Source organism: Saccopteryx bilineata, chromosome 5 (assembly GCF_036850765.1).
Source record: "Saccopteryx bilineata isolate mSacBil1 chromosome 5, mSacBil1_pri_phased_curated, whole genome shotgun sequence".
Classification (NCBI taxonomy): Eukaryota; Metazoa; Chordata; class Mammalia; order Chiroptera; family Emballonuridae; genus Saccopteryx; species Saccopteryx bilineata.
Window position 1 is genome coordinate 17,522,384 of NC_089494.1, and position 15,918 is coordinate 17,538,301.

General features: G+C 52.9%; 1 protein-coding gene and 1 non-coding gene across 2 annotated transcripts; one reads left to right on the forward strand and one right to left on the reverse strand.

Annotated features, from left to right (window-relative positions):
* The first annotated feature begins 4,260 nt into the window (after positions 1-4,260).
* Positions 4,261-4,323, forward strand: LOC136307177 (U7 small nuclear RNA). Its single transcript, XR_010725849.1, has one exon. It is a non-coding gene; the product is annotated as a U7 small nuclear RNA (small nuclear RNA).
* A 2,540-nt stretch (positions 4,324-6,863) lies between these two features.
* On the reverse strand, positions 6,864-13,773 carry DES (desmin). The gene is made up of 9 exons (XM_066279867.1): positions 13,130-13,773; positions 12,110-12,170; positions 11,895-11,990; positions 11,585-11,746; positions 11,299-11,424; positions 10,665-10,885; positions 9,424-9,467; positions 7,827-7,909; positions 6,864-7,620 (listed from the first exon to the last, which is right to left on the reverse strand). Exons 1-9 carry the CDS (start codon positions 13,702-13,704, stop codon positions 7,579-7,581), a joined length of 1,410 nt encoding a protein of 469 aa, XP_066135964.1. The 5' UTR covers positions 13,705-13,773; the 3' UTR covers positions 6,864-7,578.
* Positions 13,774-15,918: the final 2,145 nt, after the last annotated feature.

Sequence of the window (15,918 nt, forward strand, 5' to 3'; positions counted from 1 at the left end):
AATGCATTTAAATCTGGTAAATTCTGAAGAAGGTGGGTGAACTATATCATTGACTATTTCCTAGTTATATTATACTAGAGTTATGCAAGATGTTACCATTGGCAGAAACCAAGTGAAGGGTACACAGGCAATTTCTGTATTGTTCTCTGTATTGTAACCACATGGAACTTGACAATCACCTTAAAATAAAAAGGGTTTTAAAGTGCAGGTGAGAGGCCCAGGTCTGATGCTGAGCCCTGAAGAATGAAGCTGGGGAGGCAGAGAGAAACCACAGGAGAAGCCCTGAGTCATCTGGAGATGGAGAAAGTGTCCTGATGTCGTCCCCTGTCCCCTCATCCCCCACCTTCATTCTGGAAAAGTCCAAGTATGCTTCTGTGTGTGTGCATGGAGAGGGTAGAGAAGAAACAACTTAAACACTGAATTATGTTCATAGGGATTCAGAGCCTTAAGGAATGAAATTTTTCTTTAATTTTTTTTTATTTATTTATTCATTTTAGAGAGGAGAGGGGGAGAGAGAGAGAGAGAGAGAGAGAGAGAGAGAGGAGAGACACAGAGAGAGAAGGGGGGAGGAGCTGGAAGCATCAACTCCCATATGTGCCTTGACCAGGCAAGCCCAGGGTTTCGAACCGGCGACCTCAGCATTTCCAGGTCGACGAAGGAATGAAATTTTTCGTTGTTGTTTGCATACATTAAAGCTTACTCTTTGTACTGTGAAGTTCTTAGGTTTTGTAAAATGCAGAGAATCACGTATTCGCTACTCCAGGACTACACAGAACAGTCTGATCACCCTAAGTATTTGCCTGAGCATCTCCTTTGTAGCCCACCACGCCCCCTGCACCAGCCTCTGGCAACCACTGATGATGAGCTGGATTCTTAACTGTAAATTGAATTCTTTTTTTTTTTTTTTTTTTCATTTTTTTTTTTCTGAAGCTGGAAATGGGGAGAGACAGTCAGACAGACTCCCGCATGCACCCGAGCGGGATCCACCCGGCACGCCCACCAGGGGCGACGCTCTGCCCACCAGGGGGCGATAATCTGCCCATCCTGGGCGTCGCCATGTTGCGACCAGAGCCACTCTAGCGCCTGGGGCAGAGGGCAGAGAGCCATCCCCAGCGCCCGGGCCATCTTTGCTCCAATGGAGCCTTGGCTGCGGGAGGGGAAGAGAGAGACAGAGAGGAAAGCGCGGCGGAGGGGTGGAGAAGCAAATGGGCGCTTCTCCTGTGTGCCCTGGCCGGGAATCGAACCCGGGTCCTCCGCACGCTAGGCCGACGCTCTACCGCTGAGCCAACCGGCCAGGGCCCTTTTTTTTTTTTTAAAGAGACAGAGAGTGAGTCAGAGAGAGGGATAGACAGGGACAGACAGACAGGAACGGAGAGAGATGAGAAGCATCAATAGTTTTTCATTGTACGTTGCAACACCTTAGTTGTTCATTGATTGCTTTCTCATATGTGCCTTGACCACGGGCCTTCAGCAGACCGAGTAACTGCTTGCTGGAGCCAGCGACCTTGGGTTCAAGGTGGTGAGCTTTTGCTCAAACCAGAGGAGCCCGCACTCAAGCTGGTGACCTCGGGGTCTCGAACCTGGGTCATCTGCATCCCAGTCCGACACTCTATCCACTGCGCCACCGCCTGGTCAGGCTGTAAATTGAATTCTTAAAATAAAAGGTTAAAATGTAGGGACAAAGCACTGAAAGCAGATCGAACATTAAAAATAAAGAACTAGAGACTGTTTTTCTATTTGTTTTTTGTTTGCTTGTTTGTTTGTTTTACAGAGACAGAGAGTCAGAGAGAGGGATAGATAGGGACAGACAAACAGGAATAGAGAGAGATGAGAAGCATCAATCATTAGTTTTTCTTGCGACACCTTAGTTGTTCATTGATTGCTTTCTCATATGTGCTTTGACCGTGGGCCTTCAGCAGACCGAGTAACCCCTTGCTCGAGCCAGTGACCTTGGGTCCAAGCCGGTGAGCTTTGCTCAAACCAGATGAGCCCACGCTCAAGCTGGCGACCTCAGGGTCTAGAACCTGGGTCCTCCACATCCCAGTCTGACACTCTATCCACTGCGCCACCGCCTGGTCAACCGAGAGACTGTTTTTAAAAACCAATAACCCAAAGCCACCTAGTACCGTGCCTAAAGGATTTGCATGAATTATAGTAGATGTTTCTGTAAATGTTGGCCGGTTAGTTGGTTGGATCAATGCATTGTGTGATACTGACATCATCTGTAGTCTCAGTTTCCTCATCTATAAAATGGCAGTGATCTAACTCAAGGTTTATTATTCATTCAACAAATATTTTTACTGGGCACTATTCTGAGCACTAGGGTTTTAGCAATGAATAAAACCGACAAGAATTCCTCCACTTGTGTTGTTTATATTTGAGGAAGGAGACAAAAAAAGATATATACATACAGAAATAATAAAGATATTTAGAAGGCAATAAGCACTGTGAAAAAAAAAAACGGAACAGGGTAATGGAGATAGGAATGTGGTGGGGGCTTGGATTTTCACACAGGGTGGTTCGAGCCTCGCTGGTGCGGAAGCAACAGTGCAGATGTCTGGGTAGGACTGGCCCGGGCAGACCGGGGCTCCGAGAGGAGCCAGGCGGCCAGTGGGCTCCGACAGAGGGATGGGAGAGTGGCTGGACATGAGGCCGGACAGTCTGGGTAGGACTGGCCCAGGCAGACCGGGGCTCCGAGAGGAGCCGGGCGGCCAGTGGGCTCGGACAGAGGGATGGGAGAGTGGCTGGACATGAGGCCGGACAGTCTAGCAGCTTGTAGGCCATGGCACTTTTATTCCTAGTGAACCCAAAAGTCATCTCAGAGGATTTTGAGCAGAGGAATTACATGATCTGACTTAGGTTGTTGTGATGGCTTTAAATTATTATATTAAATATTAAAATGAATATTAACTATTTAAAAAGGGCTTGGCACAGAGCCTGGAACATGGCTGTGTTTCTCTTATACGAATATTTGCAAAGAGGGCATTCACCGGCAGGTACCCAGGGGTGCGTAGGCCTGGGCAGCAAGGGCACTGACCCGATTGAGTCACTGGCGCCCTCTCCTGGAGGAGCCCGTACTGGCTGTGACAGCAAGAAGTCGTCAGCCTGGCCAGGCCTGTCACTTATGGCAGCTGTCTGCAAGGCCCTCATCTGTCCCTCAGAATGGGCCCCACAGTGCCCCGCGGCCTGGCGCCCGGCTGGGTGTGTGCTGCCAGTCTGCCCTGCCTAGCGATCACAAGCCTATGGTGTCATGGAAAGAGATCTGGGCTCCAGAGGCCAAGGAACCTGGGGCCCCATCCTCCTCGGCCACAGATATGCTGTGTGACCTTGGCAGTTCATTCCACCTCTCTGGGCAGTAGGAAGCTTCCTCCTACTCACAATGATATACCATGTGCCTGCAAAAAAGGTAAAACCCAGTGAATGTTGGGTGAATTAGTGAATGAAGTAAGGGCCATTGGCCTTTCTGATAAATATTTAATTTAGAGAAAAGCAAATAAAAGTGCCCAGTGGGTATTCATTCAACAAGTATTTAAATATTTAATGAGCACCTTCTATGGACCAAGCACTCTTCTGGGCACTAGGGATACAGTAATGAGTAAGTCCAATATAAACTTTGCCCTTGGGTAGCTGACATTTTAGGTGTTGAACCAAAAGTCACTGATGTATTTGCGTAAGTGTCCTGGGCGAGTTTGTGGCAAGAGGAAGATGAGGAAGTGGTGAATGGGTGTGATGCACTGTCTCAAGGAGCAGAAGGTGAGAGGGTAGCCAGGGTGGGCAGATAGGGTCAGAAAGTGCCTGCCGGACCACACTTTCTGCCTCACTATTTGCCTCCACAATCCTTCCTCCTCCTCTGCCCCGGCAGATGAGGTCTGAGTTGGTCTGGAACAGATACCATGGCTCTAGTGCAGGGGTCCCCAAACTACGGGCTCGCGGGCCACATGTGGCCCCCTGAGGCCCTTTATCCGGCCCCCGCTGCACTTCTGGAAGGGGCACCTCTTTCATTGGTGGTCAATGAAAGGAGCACATTAACCATCTCATTAGCCAAAAGCAGGCCCATAGTTCCCATTGAAATACTGGTCAGTTTCTTGATTTAAATTTACTTGGTTTTTATTTTAAATATTGTATTTGTTCCCGTTTTGGTTTTTTTACTTTAAAATAAGATGTGTGCAGTGTGCATAGGGATTTGTTCATAGTTTTTTTTATAGTCCGGCCCTCCAACGGTCTGAGGGACAGTGAACTGGCCCTCTGTGTAAAAAGTTTGGGTGCTTACAGCTCTTTTTGAATTTGTCTAGTAGGTCTTCCGGTGTTTGCCAGAAGGCCCCAAAGGAAAAAAAAAGTTTGGGGACCCCTGCTCTAGTGGGAAGCCTGTCAGCCTCCTGTGAGCTCTCTTGTTTCTCAATGTTCAGAGCCTTGAAGAAGATGCCCAGTGCCCCCAGCAGCAGGGGGAGGCTTTGCTTTGGAGATGATGGAGCGTATGTGTCTGACCACATGAGACCCAGATCTTCCCTGGAGATGATGGAGCGTATGCGTGTGGCCACGTGAGACCCAGATCTTCCCTGGAGATGATGGAGTGTGTGCGTGTGGCCACGTGAGACCCAGATCTTCCCTGGAGATGATGGAGCGTATGCGTGTGGCCACGTGAGACCCAGATCTTCCCTGGAGATGATGGAGCGTATGCGTGTGGCCACGTGAGACCCAGATCTTCCCTGGAGATGATGGAGCGTATGCGTGTGGCCACGTGAGACCCAGATCTTCCCTGGAGATGATGGAGCGTATGCGTGTGGCCACGTGAGACCCAGATCTTCCCTGAAGATGTGGAGTGTGTGTGTGTGGCCACGTGAGACCCAGATCTTCCCTGGAGATGATGGAGCGTATGCGTGTGGCCACGTGAGACCCAGAACTTCCCTGGAGATGTGGAGTGTATGTGTGTGGCCACGTGAGACCCAGATCTTCTTTGGTTTATTTTTGTCTTTCTCTAGGGGCACCACACCTGCCTCCCCACACCCTAGCTTCCTTGGGTCACTGGCCAGCTCCCAAGGACAGAGACAAAACTGAGGCTCACAACCAGAATTTCTAGTCCCAGGAAGATTCTGCTCAGAGAATGGGATACAGGGTAGGTCTGGGCCTCCTCTCTTTTCTGTGGACAAGGGTGTAGTCATCACAGGATACAGATGTGTGCCGAGAAGAAAGGGCTTTCTAACTTTCAGAGCTGTCCGCAGCTGGAAGGGGCCACCATGGAGGGAGCAAGCTGTCTGACACCAGAGACATTCAAGCAGAGCTCAGTGACTGCTCACCACGGTGTTGGGCAAAGCTGCAGAGGAGATCTAGGCATGGTGGGGGTCAGGGCCTTGGAGGTCTGACTCTTAGTCTAGTCTGCATCTAAGCTTTTCTTTGGATTGTGGGGCTGCCGCTCAGGCCTACCCTGGCTTATATGTCCCTTGTCCTTTGTGGGGTAGATAAGTACACATAACTCATTCAGGGGAGAGAAGAAAATGGGGGGCTCCAGAAATTCCCCACAGATCCACACACCAACTCTTATCCACCTGGGCCCAGCCTCCTCCAGGTGTTCCTCTCACAGAGAGACTAGCTCAGAGGTGGCGACCTCAGAGCCTCAAGGATAAGGAGCCCCTCACCCATCCCTTCTCCTCTATCCCAGTGTAAAGACCCCAGAAATGCCACTTTCCTTTCCTCTTGGAAATCTCCAGATTAATCAGAGTAGATCTGGAGCCCACAGGGGGGGAAGCAATGACCAAGGGTGAAGGGGGCGCTCCCAGACCCAGATGTGAAGAACTGCCAAGGAGAAGGGGGCCTTTTTAAAGGGAGGGGCTACACAGCCCAGAGGGAAAGGGGCAACTTGGGAGCAAGGAGTGTATCCAAGGAGGGGAGAAAGACACCAGAACATCTTGGAAGTTTCTGGAAAAAATCACTTAGAAACTTCAGACTAGGAACCTGAAGACTAAGATCCCATTAGGTTTGTTTTACCTACAAACAATCTAAATTTTTGTTTGTGATCTCTACCCTCTTCCCATCTCTAGAGAGGAATCCCTAAATCTGTGAGGAATGACAGGAAGGTTGAAGCCTACACGGATCCAGCAAGCTTCCTGAACCGTTGATCCACCTGGAATTTCGTTTTTGGAAGGAGTGAAAAGAGAGACAGCCTTCATCTGTCCCCCGTGGCTACCCAACTGCCTCAGCCCCTATATTGCATAATTAACGTTTCCCCACAGAAACCTTTAACATATCTGTATGAACCTTTTATCCCATAATTTCCTAATGTTCTTTTCATATGTTCTACATTTTCCTCCCATCTCCCCAAATTTCCCTTTGGTATTTTAATTGATAGCATTGCATTAAAATTATAAATTAAAGGAGGATGAATGCGCATCTTTCGAGTATTGGGTCTTCTGCAAAAACAAGAACAAGTTTCTCATTTTTCTAACAGTGTCATTTTTCTTGACTTGGCCCTTGTACATAAAGGCAGGTATGGTAAGAAGGCTATACGCTTCTCCAGAAAGAGCAGCAGATGGCGTCCCTGGGCCCTGATGATCTGGAGCAGGTAGGAGGGACCAGCTGGCCAGTCCCAGAACTGGGGGCCTAACAGGAGGTATTTGGGAATCCCCAACAAAACCCCCCCTTCCGCCCAGCTCCCTCCCCCATAGACTACACACTGAAAACAAGGCTGGGAGGCTCTGGGAACAAAGGATGTGACTGGCTCTGGGGGACAGTCTGGCTGGGCTGGAGGGACAGCGAAGATATAAATGGTTTAATCGAGGAAAGGTGAGCCTGCCATCACAAGGTGCAGTTTGACAGGGCCCTGGGAGCCCCTAGTGGAGACCTGGCAGTCAAAACAACAGGGGACATGCTAGACTTGTGCTCATCTTTTTATTGTCCAGAGCCCCTGCAGTGGGGGAGGGGCAGGCATGAGAGGTGGGCGCCCCTGCCACCTGCCTGAGACCGCTCTCTGCCTTTCTCCTCTCCTCTCCTCTCCTTGCAGCTCCGGCACCGCCAACCCTCTCTCCTTCTGCATCTCCTGTTCCCACATCTGGCACCTTCGGGTGTTCCCTCTTGCAGCCCCTGCGTTCTAAGCCTACCCTGGGAATGTAAGGGACTATGGGGTTAGTTTAGTGCCCCCCAGTCTCCAGAGGGGACTAGGCCCCCAGTTACCTGCCCGGCTTACTGAGGAGTCCCTTTCTCTGACCCGGGCTGGGAGTGTGCGTCCGGACACCCAGCTAGGGTGGGGGCCCACTCCCAAGCCAGAGGCTAGAGCCTGGGGTCACAGAGGTGGGAGGGGCAGAGCCACTGCTCCCAGTGGGCCCCTGCCCTGCACTTCCCAAGGGTGGCTGAGAGCCAGGCGCACTTACTTCCAACATCTGGGACTCACACTGCTGGGGGCTCCCTGTGTCTGGCAGGGACAGGCCATGTCCCCTGCGGGGACCATGAGGGGTGTTGGTGAGTAGGGGACAGAGGTTGTGAGGGGAGCACTTGTAGCTGGGTGCCCTGGGATGGAAAGAGGCTGGCTTCAGGAGGCAGTGAGGACAGGGGCAGGGACGGTCCCTGGTGGCAGAGGAGTCTCTGGCTTTAGAGCACCTCGTGCTGCTGCTGTGTGGCCTCACTGACGACCTGGGGAGGAAGAGAAGCCCAGTCTGATCCAGGTCCCCTGCTCCCTGCGAGCTGCAGGCCAGCCCCCTCCCCGCAGAACAGCAGGACGCCCTCTCCCCTCAGAGAGGGGCCCAGACAAGCCCAGCCGGTGGCAAGCACCTGGCTGACAGACCCCACACTCACCCCACAGCCCCCACAAGGGTAAGGAGACCAAGCAGACTGCTCACCTCCCCGTCCCGGGTCTCAATGGTCTTGATCATCACTGTCTTCTTGGTATGGACCTCGGAACCCCTCTGCTCAGGGCTCGTTTCTGTAACAGATCCACCAACACGCTCAGCCTGACCAAGTCCAGGCCAAGACAGCTCCAGGGGCTGGGAGTCCATCCTTGTCCCATGGGCCAGGGCCCAGAAGACTCCCATCCCCTCCAGATGGACCCGGTACTTTCTCAGCAAGACTTTTATCACCTGTCCTTGAGCCCCGCGAGCGGCTCTGCAAACCCCAGGGTTAGTCCCACGACCCACCGAGATGAGATCAGGAACCAACAGATGTGCTCCAGGTGTGGGCTGTTCCAGGAGGCCAGGACCCCCGAGGCCTAGGCCCCGCAGCACCTCCATCCCCCCCACAACTCCTTGCTCCCTCTCCACCCCTGGGCTGCAGGAGAACCCCACCTGAATGCGTACCCTGACAGGTAGAATCCCAAAGTCCAGTCCCAAGATACTCTTTGAGAGGACCTCATGGTCCCCAGCCCTCTTTAAGACTCTGAATGAGAAACTTGATGTCTTCATGAAACATGAAGGAGTTAGTCACTGAGTCATTGTGTTGGTAGCCAGTGGCCTGACCCTCTGTGCCTCAGTTTTCTCATAGTAAAATGGTAACAATGATACTTGCTCTATCATGGCCATAGGACTATTAATTTCAAAAAACGTGAAGCAGTTTTAAATGCAAGGCTCACACTTGGTGTCTATACAAACTCCTAACTAAAAAGAGAGGTTCTGAGTTTTATAGGAAGGGTCAAACGTAGGTCCTTGGTATTAAAGTTTGGGGTTCCTGAATCCCTTAGCGAGCACCCAGCCTATGGTGAATGTAGTAACTCCACGGAGCCAGCATGTATTTTTTCCCAATGAAAATGAACATCGAAGATATAAATGGTTTGATCGAGGAAAGGCGAGCCTGCCAAGGACTCCGACTCCCTTTCCTAATGTATCATTATAGAATGTTTTTCTGTTCTCCAGGGTTGGAAGCCATACGATCTGCATATTACTAATGGCAGAATGGCAGAATGCCCCAGGAGCTCCTTCTAATTGTTTGGCTTTGCCAAGGTTTGGCTTCATTGTTGTGAACATGCATCCAACATCCTGCTCCAGCAAACTTGGAGGTGTTCAACCAGCAGCCCAGTGGGGCGGGGGGGGGGGCAGGGGGTGCTTGCCAACTTGCTAGACAGACAATGGGCGGTGGGTGCCTTATACCCCAGGGGGTATAGTTCTAGATTCTTCTGCTGCCAAGCCCCCAAGGACACCCCTGGTTCCTTGAGTATTTGAGTATATCAATAAACAGAAACAAAAGCTGTTGGCTGCTGCTCAATACTCCCAGAAGGCGCAGGGGACATGGTCAATGCAATATCATGAGATAATAAAATGACCTCTTTGTCAGAAGATGCCTCAACCGAAACTCCCCCTCCCCACCTGGCAGCAGCCCGTTTTCCCTTCCCCAGACCCCAGTCCTGTCCCCACAGTACCATCCTCCCCTCCCAGCCGGCCGTGGGCAGTGCCCATGCTGGACTCCTGCACCCACCACCCCAGTCTCCACCTGCCAGCACATACTCACCTCGAAAGTTGAGGGAAGAAAAGGTCTGGATAGGGAGGTTGATCCTGAAAGGGGAGAGATCAAATTCCCAAAGGGTGAGGACCTGCCACCTTCTTCTGTGACCACCTATCACAGCTTGACCTGAGCACCGTCCTCGGCTGTCCCAGTCCCAGGGACCCCAGCACTCCCACTGCCATACTGCTCTAGGAATGGGGTCAAAGGCCAACTGCATCTGTCCCAAGAATGCCCCTTCTGGAAAGATCACCCATTCTATCTCTGACCAGCTGACATGTCCCTAATACCCCCAACCCCACAATCTCCAGTTCACCAGGATGTGAACTGAGGAACATCCACTGTGTGTGCCCACCCGCCAGCCAGGCTGGGAACCTCTGGCCCACCCTTGTAAGGCCAAGTCCCAGGAGCTGCCATTTAGCTACCTTAAAAGGTCATCATATGTAGGTGTTACTACTCTACAAAATCTGAAATCTATGCGGAAGTCTACATCTAAACACAGCTGCTGACTCTTTAAAACTTCCGACGTCATTTTTATGAGTATCAACGGGCATCACTTTTTTAGTTAATGACCTGTTTTAAATTAAGGTTAAGTTTGCACCTAGTGAAATGCACAGATCTTTAGTATGCAATTTAGTGGGTTTTGATCAGTATCTACATCCACGTAACTACCAGTCTAAATCAAGATATAGAACATTTCCTTCCCCCCAGTAGGTGACCATGCGTCCCCTTCCAACTGTATGCTGTTTTCTGTGTGTAGAAGGGAGTTTCCATGTTGAGCTCGTCATTCTGTGTCCCTTCCTGTGAGCAGGCGTGTAGGAGTGTGTGTGCACACGGCATCCTCAGTGCACAGTCTGCACCCCCTCTCAGCCTGCGCACAAGGCTGTCCCCCCTCTGCCTCTACATGCTGCCCCTCCCCTTCCCACCTCATCATTCCCCATTTTGCTATCCTCTCTCCCTTGACTGGCAGTAATATTTTATTACCATTTGCTGAACATGGTTTTATACTGCTGGATCTTAATTTTGAAGGTAGATGAGGGAATAGTTATATTTCTCTTTCTATAAAAGCTATTAATTAAACCACTTTTTACCCAGGTGGCCTTGGTTAATTCTCAGCAACGAGTGGAGCGGTGGCCTCTTGTATAAAACTGTTTCCAGACCTTGTTGAGGTGATGCTAAGCGCCCCGGGGCGGGAGTGGGCTCCCCAGCACGCCCCAGCGTCCTGCCGCCAGCCCTGCCCCGCCCCTCACCGGCTCTCCTCGCCCTCCAGCAGCTTCCGGTAGGTGGCAATCTCCACGTCCAGGGCCATCTTGACATTGAGCAGGTCTTGGTACTCGCGCAGGTGGCGGGCCATCTCGTCCTTGAGGTGACGGATCTCCTCCTCTAGGCGAGCGATGCTGTCCTGGTAGCCGCTGGCCTCACTAGCAAAGCGGTCCTCCAGCTCCCGCATCTGCCTCATCAGGGAATCATTCTGCGGAAAAGGGACGCCCAGGTCAAGGTCAGGTTGTGGGAAGTAGGGGGATATTAGGGGTCCAAGGATGGGGGAAAGACAGCCTCAGGGCTGGGAAGCAACCCCAGATGGTCAGGTCCAGGAATTGTCAAACTATTCTGAACCGGGAACCCTGAACTCAAATGAAGCGTTACATGAAAACTCAGAGAACAGAACTGATAAAACGCAGCATCGCTGTTCAGCCCCCCCACCCCACAGAGAAGCCCTATGATTTCCTGAGGGCCTGAATGGCAATCCACCTGTCTGTTTTTACCCCCGTGGTTGAATAGAGGAGACAGAGGCCCAGAAAGGGCATGTGAAGAGCTCAAGGTCACAGAATGAGGGTGTGACTGCAGGCAGCAAGGGCTGGGCTGGCAAGGTGGGCAGGGACTCACAGTGCCTTTGAGGGCATCGATCTCGCAGGTGTAGGACTGGATCTGGTGTCGGTACTCCATCATCTCTTGCTTTGCCTGGCGTAGGGCATCATTGTTCTTGTTGGCTGCCTGCGTCAGGTCGGACACCTAAGGGCAGAGAGGGGCCCTGAGATGAGGAGGATGCAGAATGCTGGTTAGGGTAGGCAAGGGAGCAGGGAGACCCGACTTACTCTCCTCCTCATGGGTGGAGCCACAGGAAGTACTTCCAAACTGGGATTAAGGGGGACATAGGGGCCAAGCTGCCCACCTTCGACTTGTACCACTCCTCAGCTTCAGAGATGTTCTTAGCCGCAATGGTCTCATACTGGGCCCGGATGTCCCTGAGGGCAGCAGTGAGGTCTGGCTTGGACATGTCCATCTCCACTTGGACCTGCTGTTCTTGAAGCTGGGCCTGTAGCTCTCGGATCTCCTGCAGGGTGCATCTGGGCTTCAGTCTCCTACCAGGCCCCATACAGCCCTCTCTCACCCCCACTCCCGGAGCCCAGCACCCCCATTTCCCATCTCCGCCTGCTTTCACCAGTGTCTATGGACCCTGAAGAGGGGGGCCCAGAGCATACCTCTTCGTGTACTTTCTTGAGGAATGCAATTTCCTCGTTGAGAGATTCGATCCTGCGCTCCAGGTCAATTCGAGCTAGAGTAGCTGCATCCACATCCTGGCAAAGGTCAAACATGAGGGACAGGGTCACTGATCACCCAAGCAGGGCCAAGGAAGACCAGGGGCCACATAGGGGGACAGAAGGGTAAGGTTGCTGGGGGGATCAAAGAGGCTCACCGATCGGAAGGCAGCCAAGTTGTTCTCTGCTTCTTCTTTCAGTTGAATCTCCTCCTGCAGCCTGTGGGACACAGGACAAAGAGTTGGTAAGGATAAAACCAGCCCTGGAGATGACCAGCCCAGGGACTGCTCCAACAGTGCGCGGAGAACAGAGAAAGGTCTGGCTGCTGGGTAGACAGGAGGCTCCGCCCAACTGGGGAGGGGACAGGAAGTGGCCCAATTTCTGCACTAGAGCCACACCCTGGAAGTCTATGTCCCCAACAGATTGTGACCTCCTTGGGATTAGGAACCATGTCTATTTTATCTACTTCTATGATCCTGGTTCCTAGCCCCAACTTAGCCCATGTAGGTGTTCAATTAATGTTTGTGACTTGGGTAGCAAGGCAGTGCCTTTGCTCACTTGGGCTGCCAGAAGCAGGACCCATGAGTCTCACTCTATACCTGCTGCCCTCTCATAGTGGGAGCCCACTGGAGCCCGCCTTCCGGTCCTCCCAGCCTTCTGAGGGCTGAAACCCCCCACGCACACACACTCTCCCCTTCCCTCTGGGTTATCTGCTCCTCTGTGAAACGGCACAGCCTAAACCAGGCCCAGGAGCCAAGATTCCCGCTCTACCCTCCCAGCTGAGCTGAGAGCTACTTCTTGAGTCCCCACCCCCCTGCCCTTCCCAACTGGCCTCAGATTTGCTCGTCTCCTATCAACCTCCCCTTTCCTTCTGACTGCATCTGGGCCTCCTTCCTCCACCCCTCTGCTCGCCAGACCGCCATCAACATCACCCCATTATCTTAAGATGCTTTCTCCGGGGGCTGTCCGCAGGCCACCTGGTCTTCCAAGGTCTCCCATTTCCCACCTCATGATTTTCCCAGGAAAACTGCTCCTTTGCAGAGCGGGAGCACAGGAGAGAGACCCGGAGTCCATCTCCGCTCTCGGGGACACAGATAGACGGCCTGTCGCTGCACTGGCGGGAGATGGTCCTTGGCGCCCAGCCTGTGGAAAGGTTTCTGGGAGCACCGGGTTCTCACCTGGCCTTGAGCCGCTGCAGGTCGTCCAGCAGGTTGTCGCGCTCGACCTCGACGCGGGAGCGCTGGTTAGTGAGCACCTCCACCTGGCGCCGCAGCTCCCGCAGCTCCTCCTCGTAGATCTCAGCGACCCGAGTGGGCTCGCGGCCCTTGAGCCGGTTCACCTCCGCCGCAAGCACGGCGTTCTGCTGCTCCAGGAAGCGCACCTTCTCGATGTAGTTGGCGAAGCGGTCGTTGAGCTCCTGCAGCTCCACCTTCTCGTTGGTGCGCGTGGTCAGGAACTCCTGGTTCACGGCGTCGGCCAGCGAGAAGTCCAGCAGCTCGCCCGCGCCGTAGGAGGGCGCGCGGGCCGCCCCCAGCCGGCCGGCCCGCAGCGAGCCCAGGCCCCCGGCCCCGCCCGACGTGCGCGACACCTGGTACACGCGGGACGTCACCGAGCTCGAGGAGCCCTTGCTCCCGAAGCCGGCGCGCGAGAACACGGGCGAGCTCAGCGGGGAGCCGAGCGGGAAGGCCGGGGACCCGCCGAAGGTGCGGCGGTAGGAGGACATGCGCTGGCTGGAGGAGTAGGCCTGGCTCATGGTGGCGGCGCGGAGGAGGCGGCAGGCAGGCGGCCGGCTGGAGTGTGGACGCGGTAGGGGACACGGGGCCCCCAGCCGACGGCACTATTTGTATCCCTCCTGACATCAGCCCCCGCCGCCCCTCCCCTGACAGCTGCAGGATCCGGCTGTCCTGCCAGGAAAGGGCGGCCACTGGCGTGGGGGCGGGGAGGCCAGCTCCCCCGCAAGAGGCCTTCGCCCCTCAGCCGGCTGATGGGGGCCCCCCGTGAGGGGAGTGGGAGAGGCTGGTCAACCTAGGAGGGCCTAAGATAGGCCTGTCTGCCAACAGCTTCAACAGGGCAGCGAGCGCGGCTGGAACCCCAGGCGGGCCCCTTGCAGCCTCTGGGTGCCTGCCGCATCTTAGGAGTAGTCAGGAGAGAGAGCACAGGAGAGGCTCCCATTCAGTTTGAGGGTCTCCTTTTTGTTCTAAGTTGAGACTTTGGGTCATTTCCTGAAAGGGCAGGCCTATTACCAAGAAAGGCTCCAAGTGCCTTTTTTTTTTAGAGTCCCTGGAAGTGGCAGAGGCTTGAGAGGGCTCAAGCAAAGACTAGGAGTCCCCCAGCCAGACCTAGAGGTAGAGGGTCTCCAGGCAGGCTCCAGGGTATGAGCATGCCCTAGGGTCAGAGGGCTGGCCTGCTCAGGTATGTCCACTGGCACTGGATTTTAGCTCTGAGCCTCGGTTTCCCCCTAGACTAGTATAAGGCCTTTCCCTCCCCCTACTGATGACGCAGGGCCCCGTTTACAAACAACAGGGTGATTTCCAGGAAGGGTCTAGTGTGCTCTTTCTTTCTTCCTTTTTCTCTCTTTCTTTGATAATTAACAGACTCTTATTAACAATAAAAAAACTTCACACTTACAATAGGAAAATAAATGTTTCTCTAGTGAATAATTACACTTAACTATCCAGGACCTTAACGGACTTTTAATATGTTGGTGTGCTTTCATTTTCCAATTGCTAAGTACACTCTCACCCCCACACCACTAACTTTGCCTGGCTTCTGCCCCCTTGTGCCCACCCCACCCCTCTCTGATTCATCCCCCTACTCACACCACCCACGCCCACACACACCAAGGGTTTGTGTTTTGTCAAGAACGCATGTCAACCCAGCCATCTCCCTGGCAGCAACAGCTGCCAACCCGAAATACCAGAGCTGGTATTTATAGAGGAGAATGCATGGGTCCGGTAAACAGACACACAGAAGAGAGGCTCTGGGTGTGGGGGCCGGGTACCTGAGGAGGAGGCATGAGTGTCAGATGGCGGAGAAAGGCTTGGGGTAATAAGCCCCACTTACTTCCCACTCCCATAATGCTCTACGTCCCCAGCAGGAATGGAGTCCCGCAGGGGGCTTGCCCACCCTTTCACAGGCCCACTCCTAGTGCAATACACTGGTTGGCCCAAAAGGACATCCCTGCTTCCCCATGAACACTGGCTGTCTCTCCACACCTCCACCTGGCACTCTGCAGGCCTGTCTTAGGCCTGATCCTCTGGGAACGCAAACCTTGGAAAGAGTGCTGTCCTCCTCCAGCTCTGCCATCACCAGCAGGACTAATTACTAGCAGACAGGTCCTTTATTTCTCGCTGCCCTCGTTATAAAATGAGAATGTTAGCTTTTCCATGTTCACTCTGTAGACATTTGAAGAGGCTCAGGTAACAATATGCAACAACAATAATAATAATAGTAATAGTTTACAAGTATGCCACTCTGCTGAGCACTCCACACCCATGTTATCTAATTCTCCAACAACCCTATAAAGAAGGAACTATATAGTATCAGTCCCATTTTGTAGTTTAGGAAGCTGAGGCAATCTGACTGCACAGAACCATGCTTCGTCCCCAGGGTGGGTGTAAATGTGCCAGGTGACCTGTAAAGGCCTTTGTGACTGCTGTCTTTTCAAAGCCCTTTCACATTAAGTGTCTAATTTTTACCCAAGAGACAAGCTTATGAGGTAGGCAGGGAGTTCCAGCTATTCTTATCCAGCCTTGGAGTCATTGCAAGCTGTTGCATTCTGGTTATTTCTGTGTCTCATCTCCCAAACTAGATTCTACGCTCCTGGAGAATTTTGGAGACCATGTGCGTTCTTAGCACATCCCAGGCAATGCTGTCCTTGTTATAGTTCAAAGTAGCTTGCAAGCTTTCTTTCTCATGCCCTTATATTGGTAACAAATGCCACACACACACACACACACACACACAC

Coding starts and splice junctions, on each gene's coding strand:
- DES (XM_066279867.1), bottom strand. CDS start 13,704: ATGAGCCAGGCCTACTCCTCCAGCCAGCGCATGTCCTCCTACCGCCGC. Junction 11,991..12,109: donor ACTTGGCTGCCTTCCGATCG/GTGAGCCTCTTT, acceptor GACCTTTGCCAG/GATGTGGATGCAGCTACTCT. Junction 11,425..11,584: donor AGGAGTGGTACAAGTCGAAG/GTGGGCAGCTTG, acceptor CTCTGCCCTTAG/GTGTCCGACCTGACGCAGGC.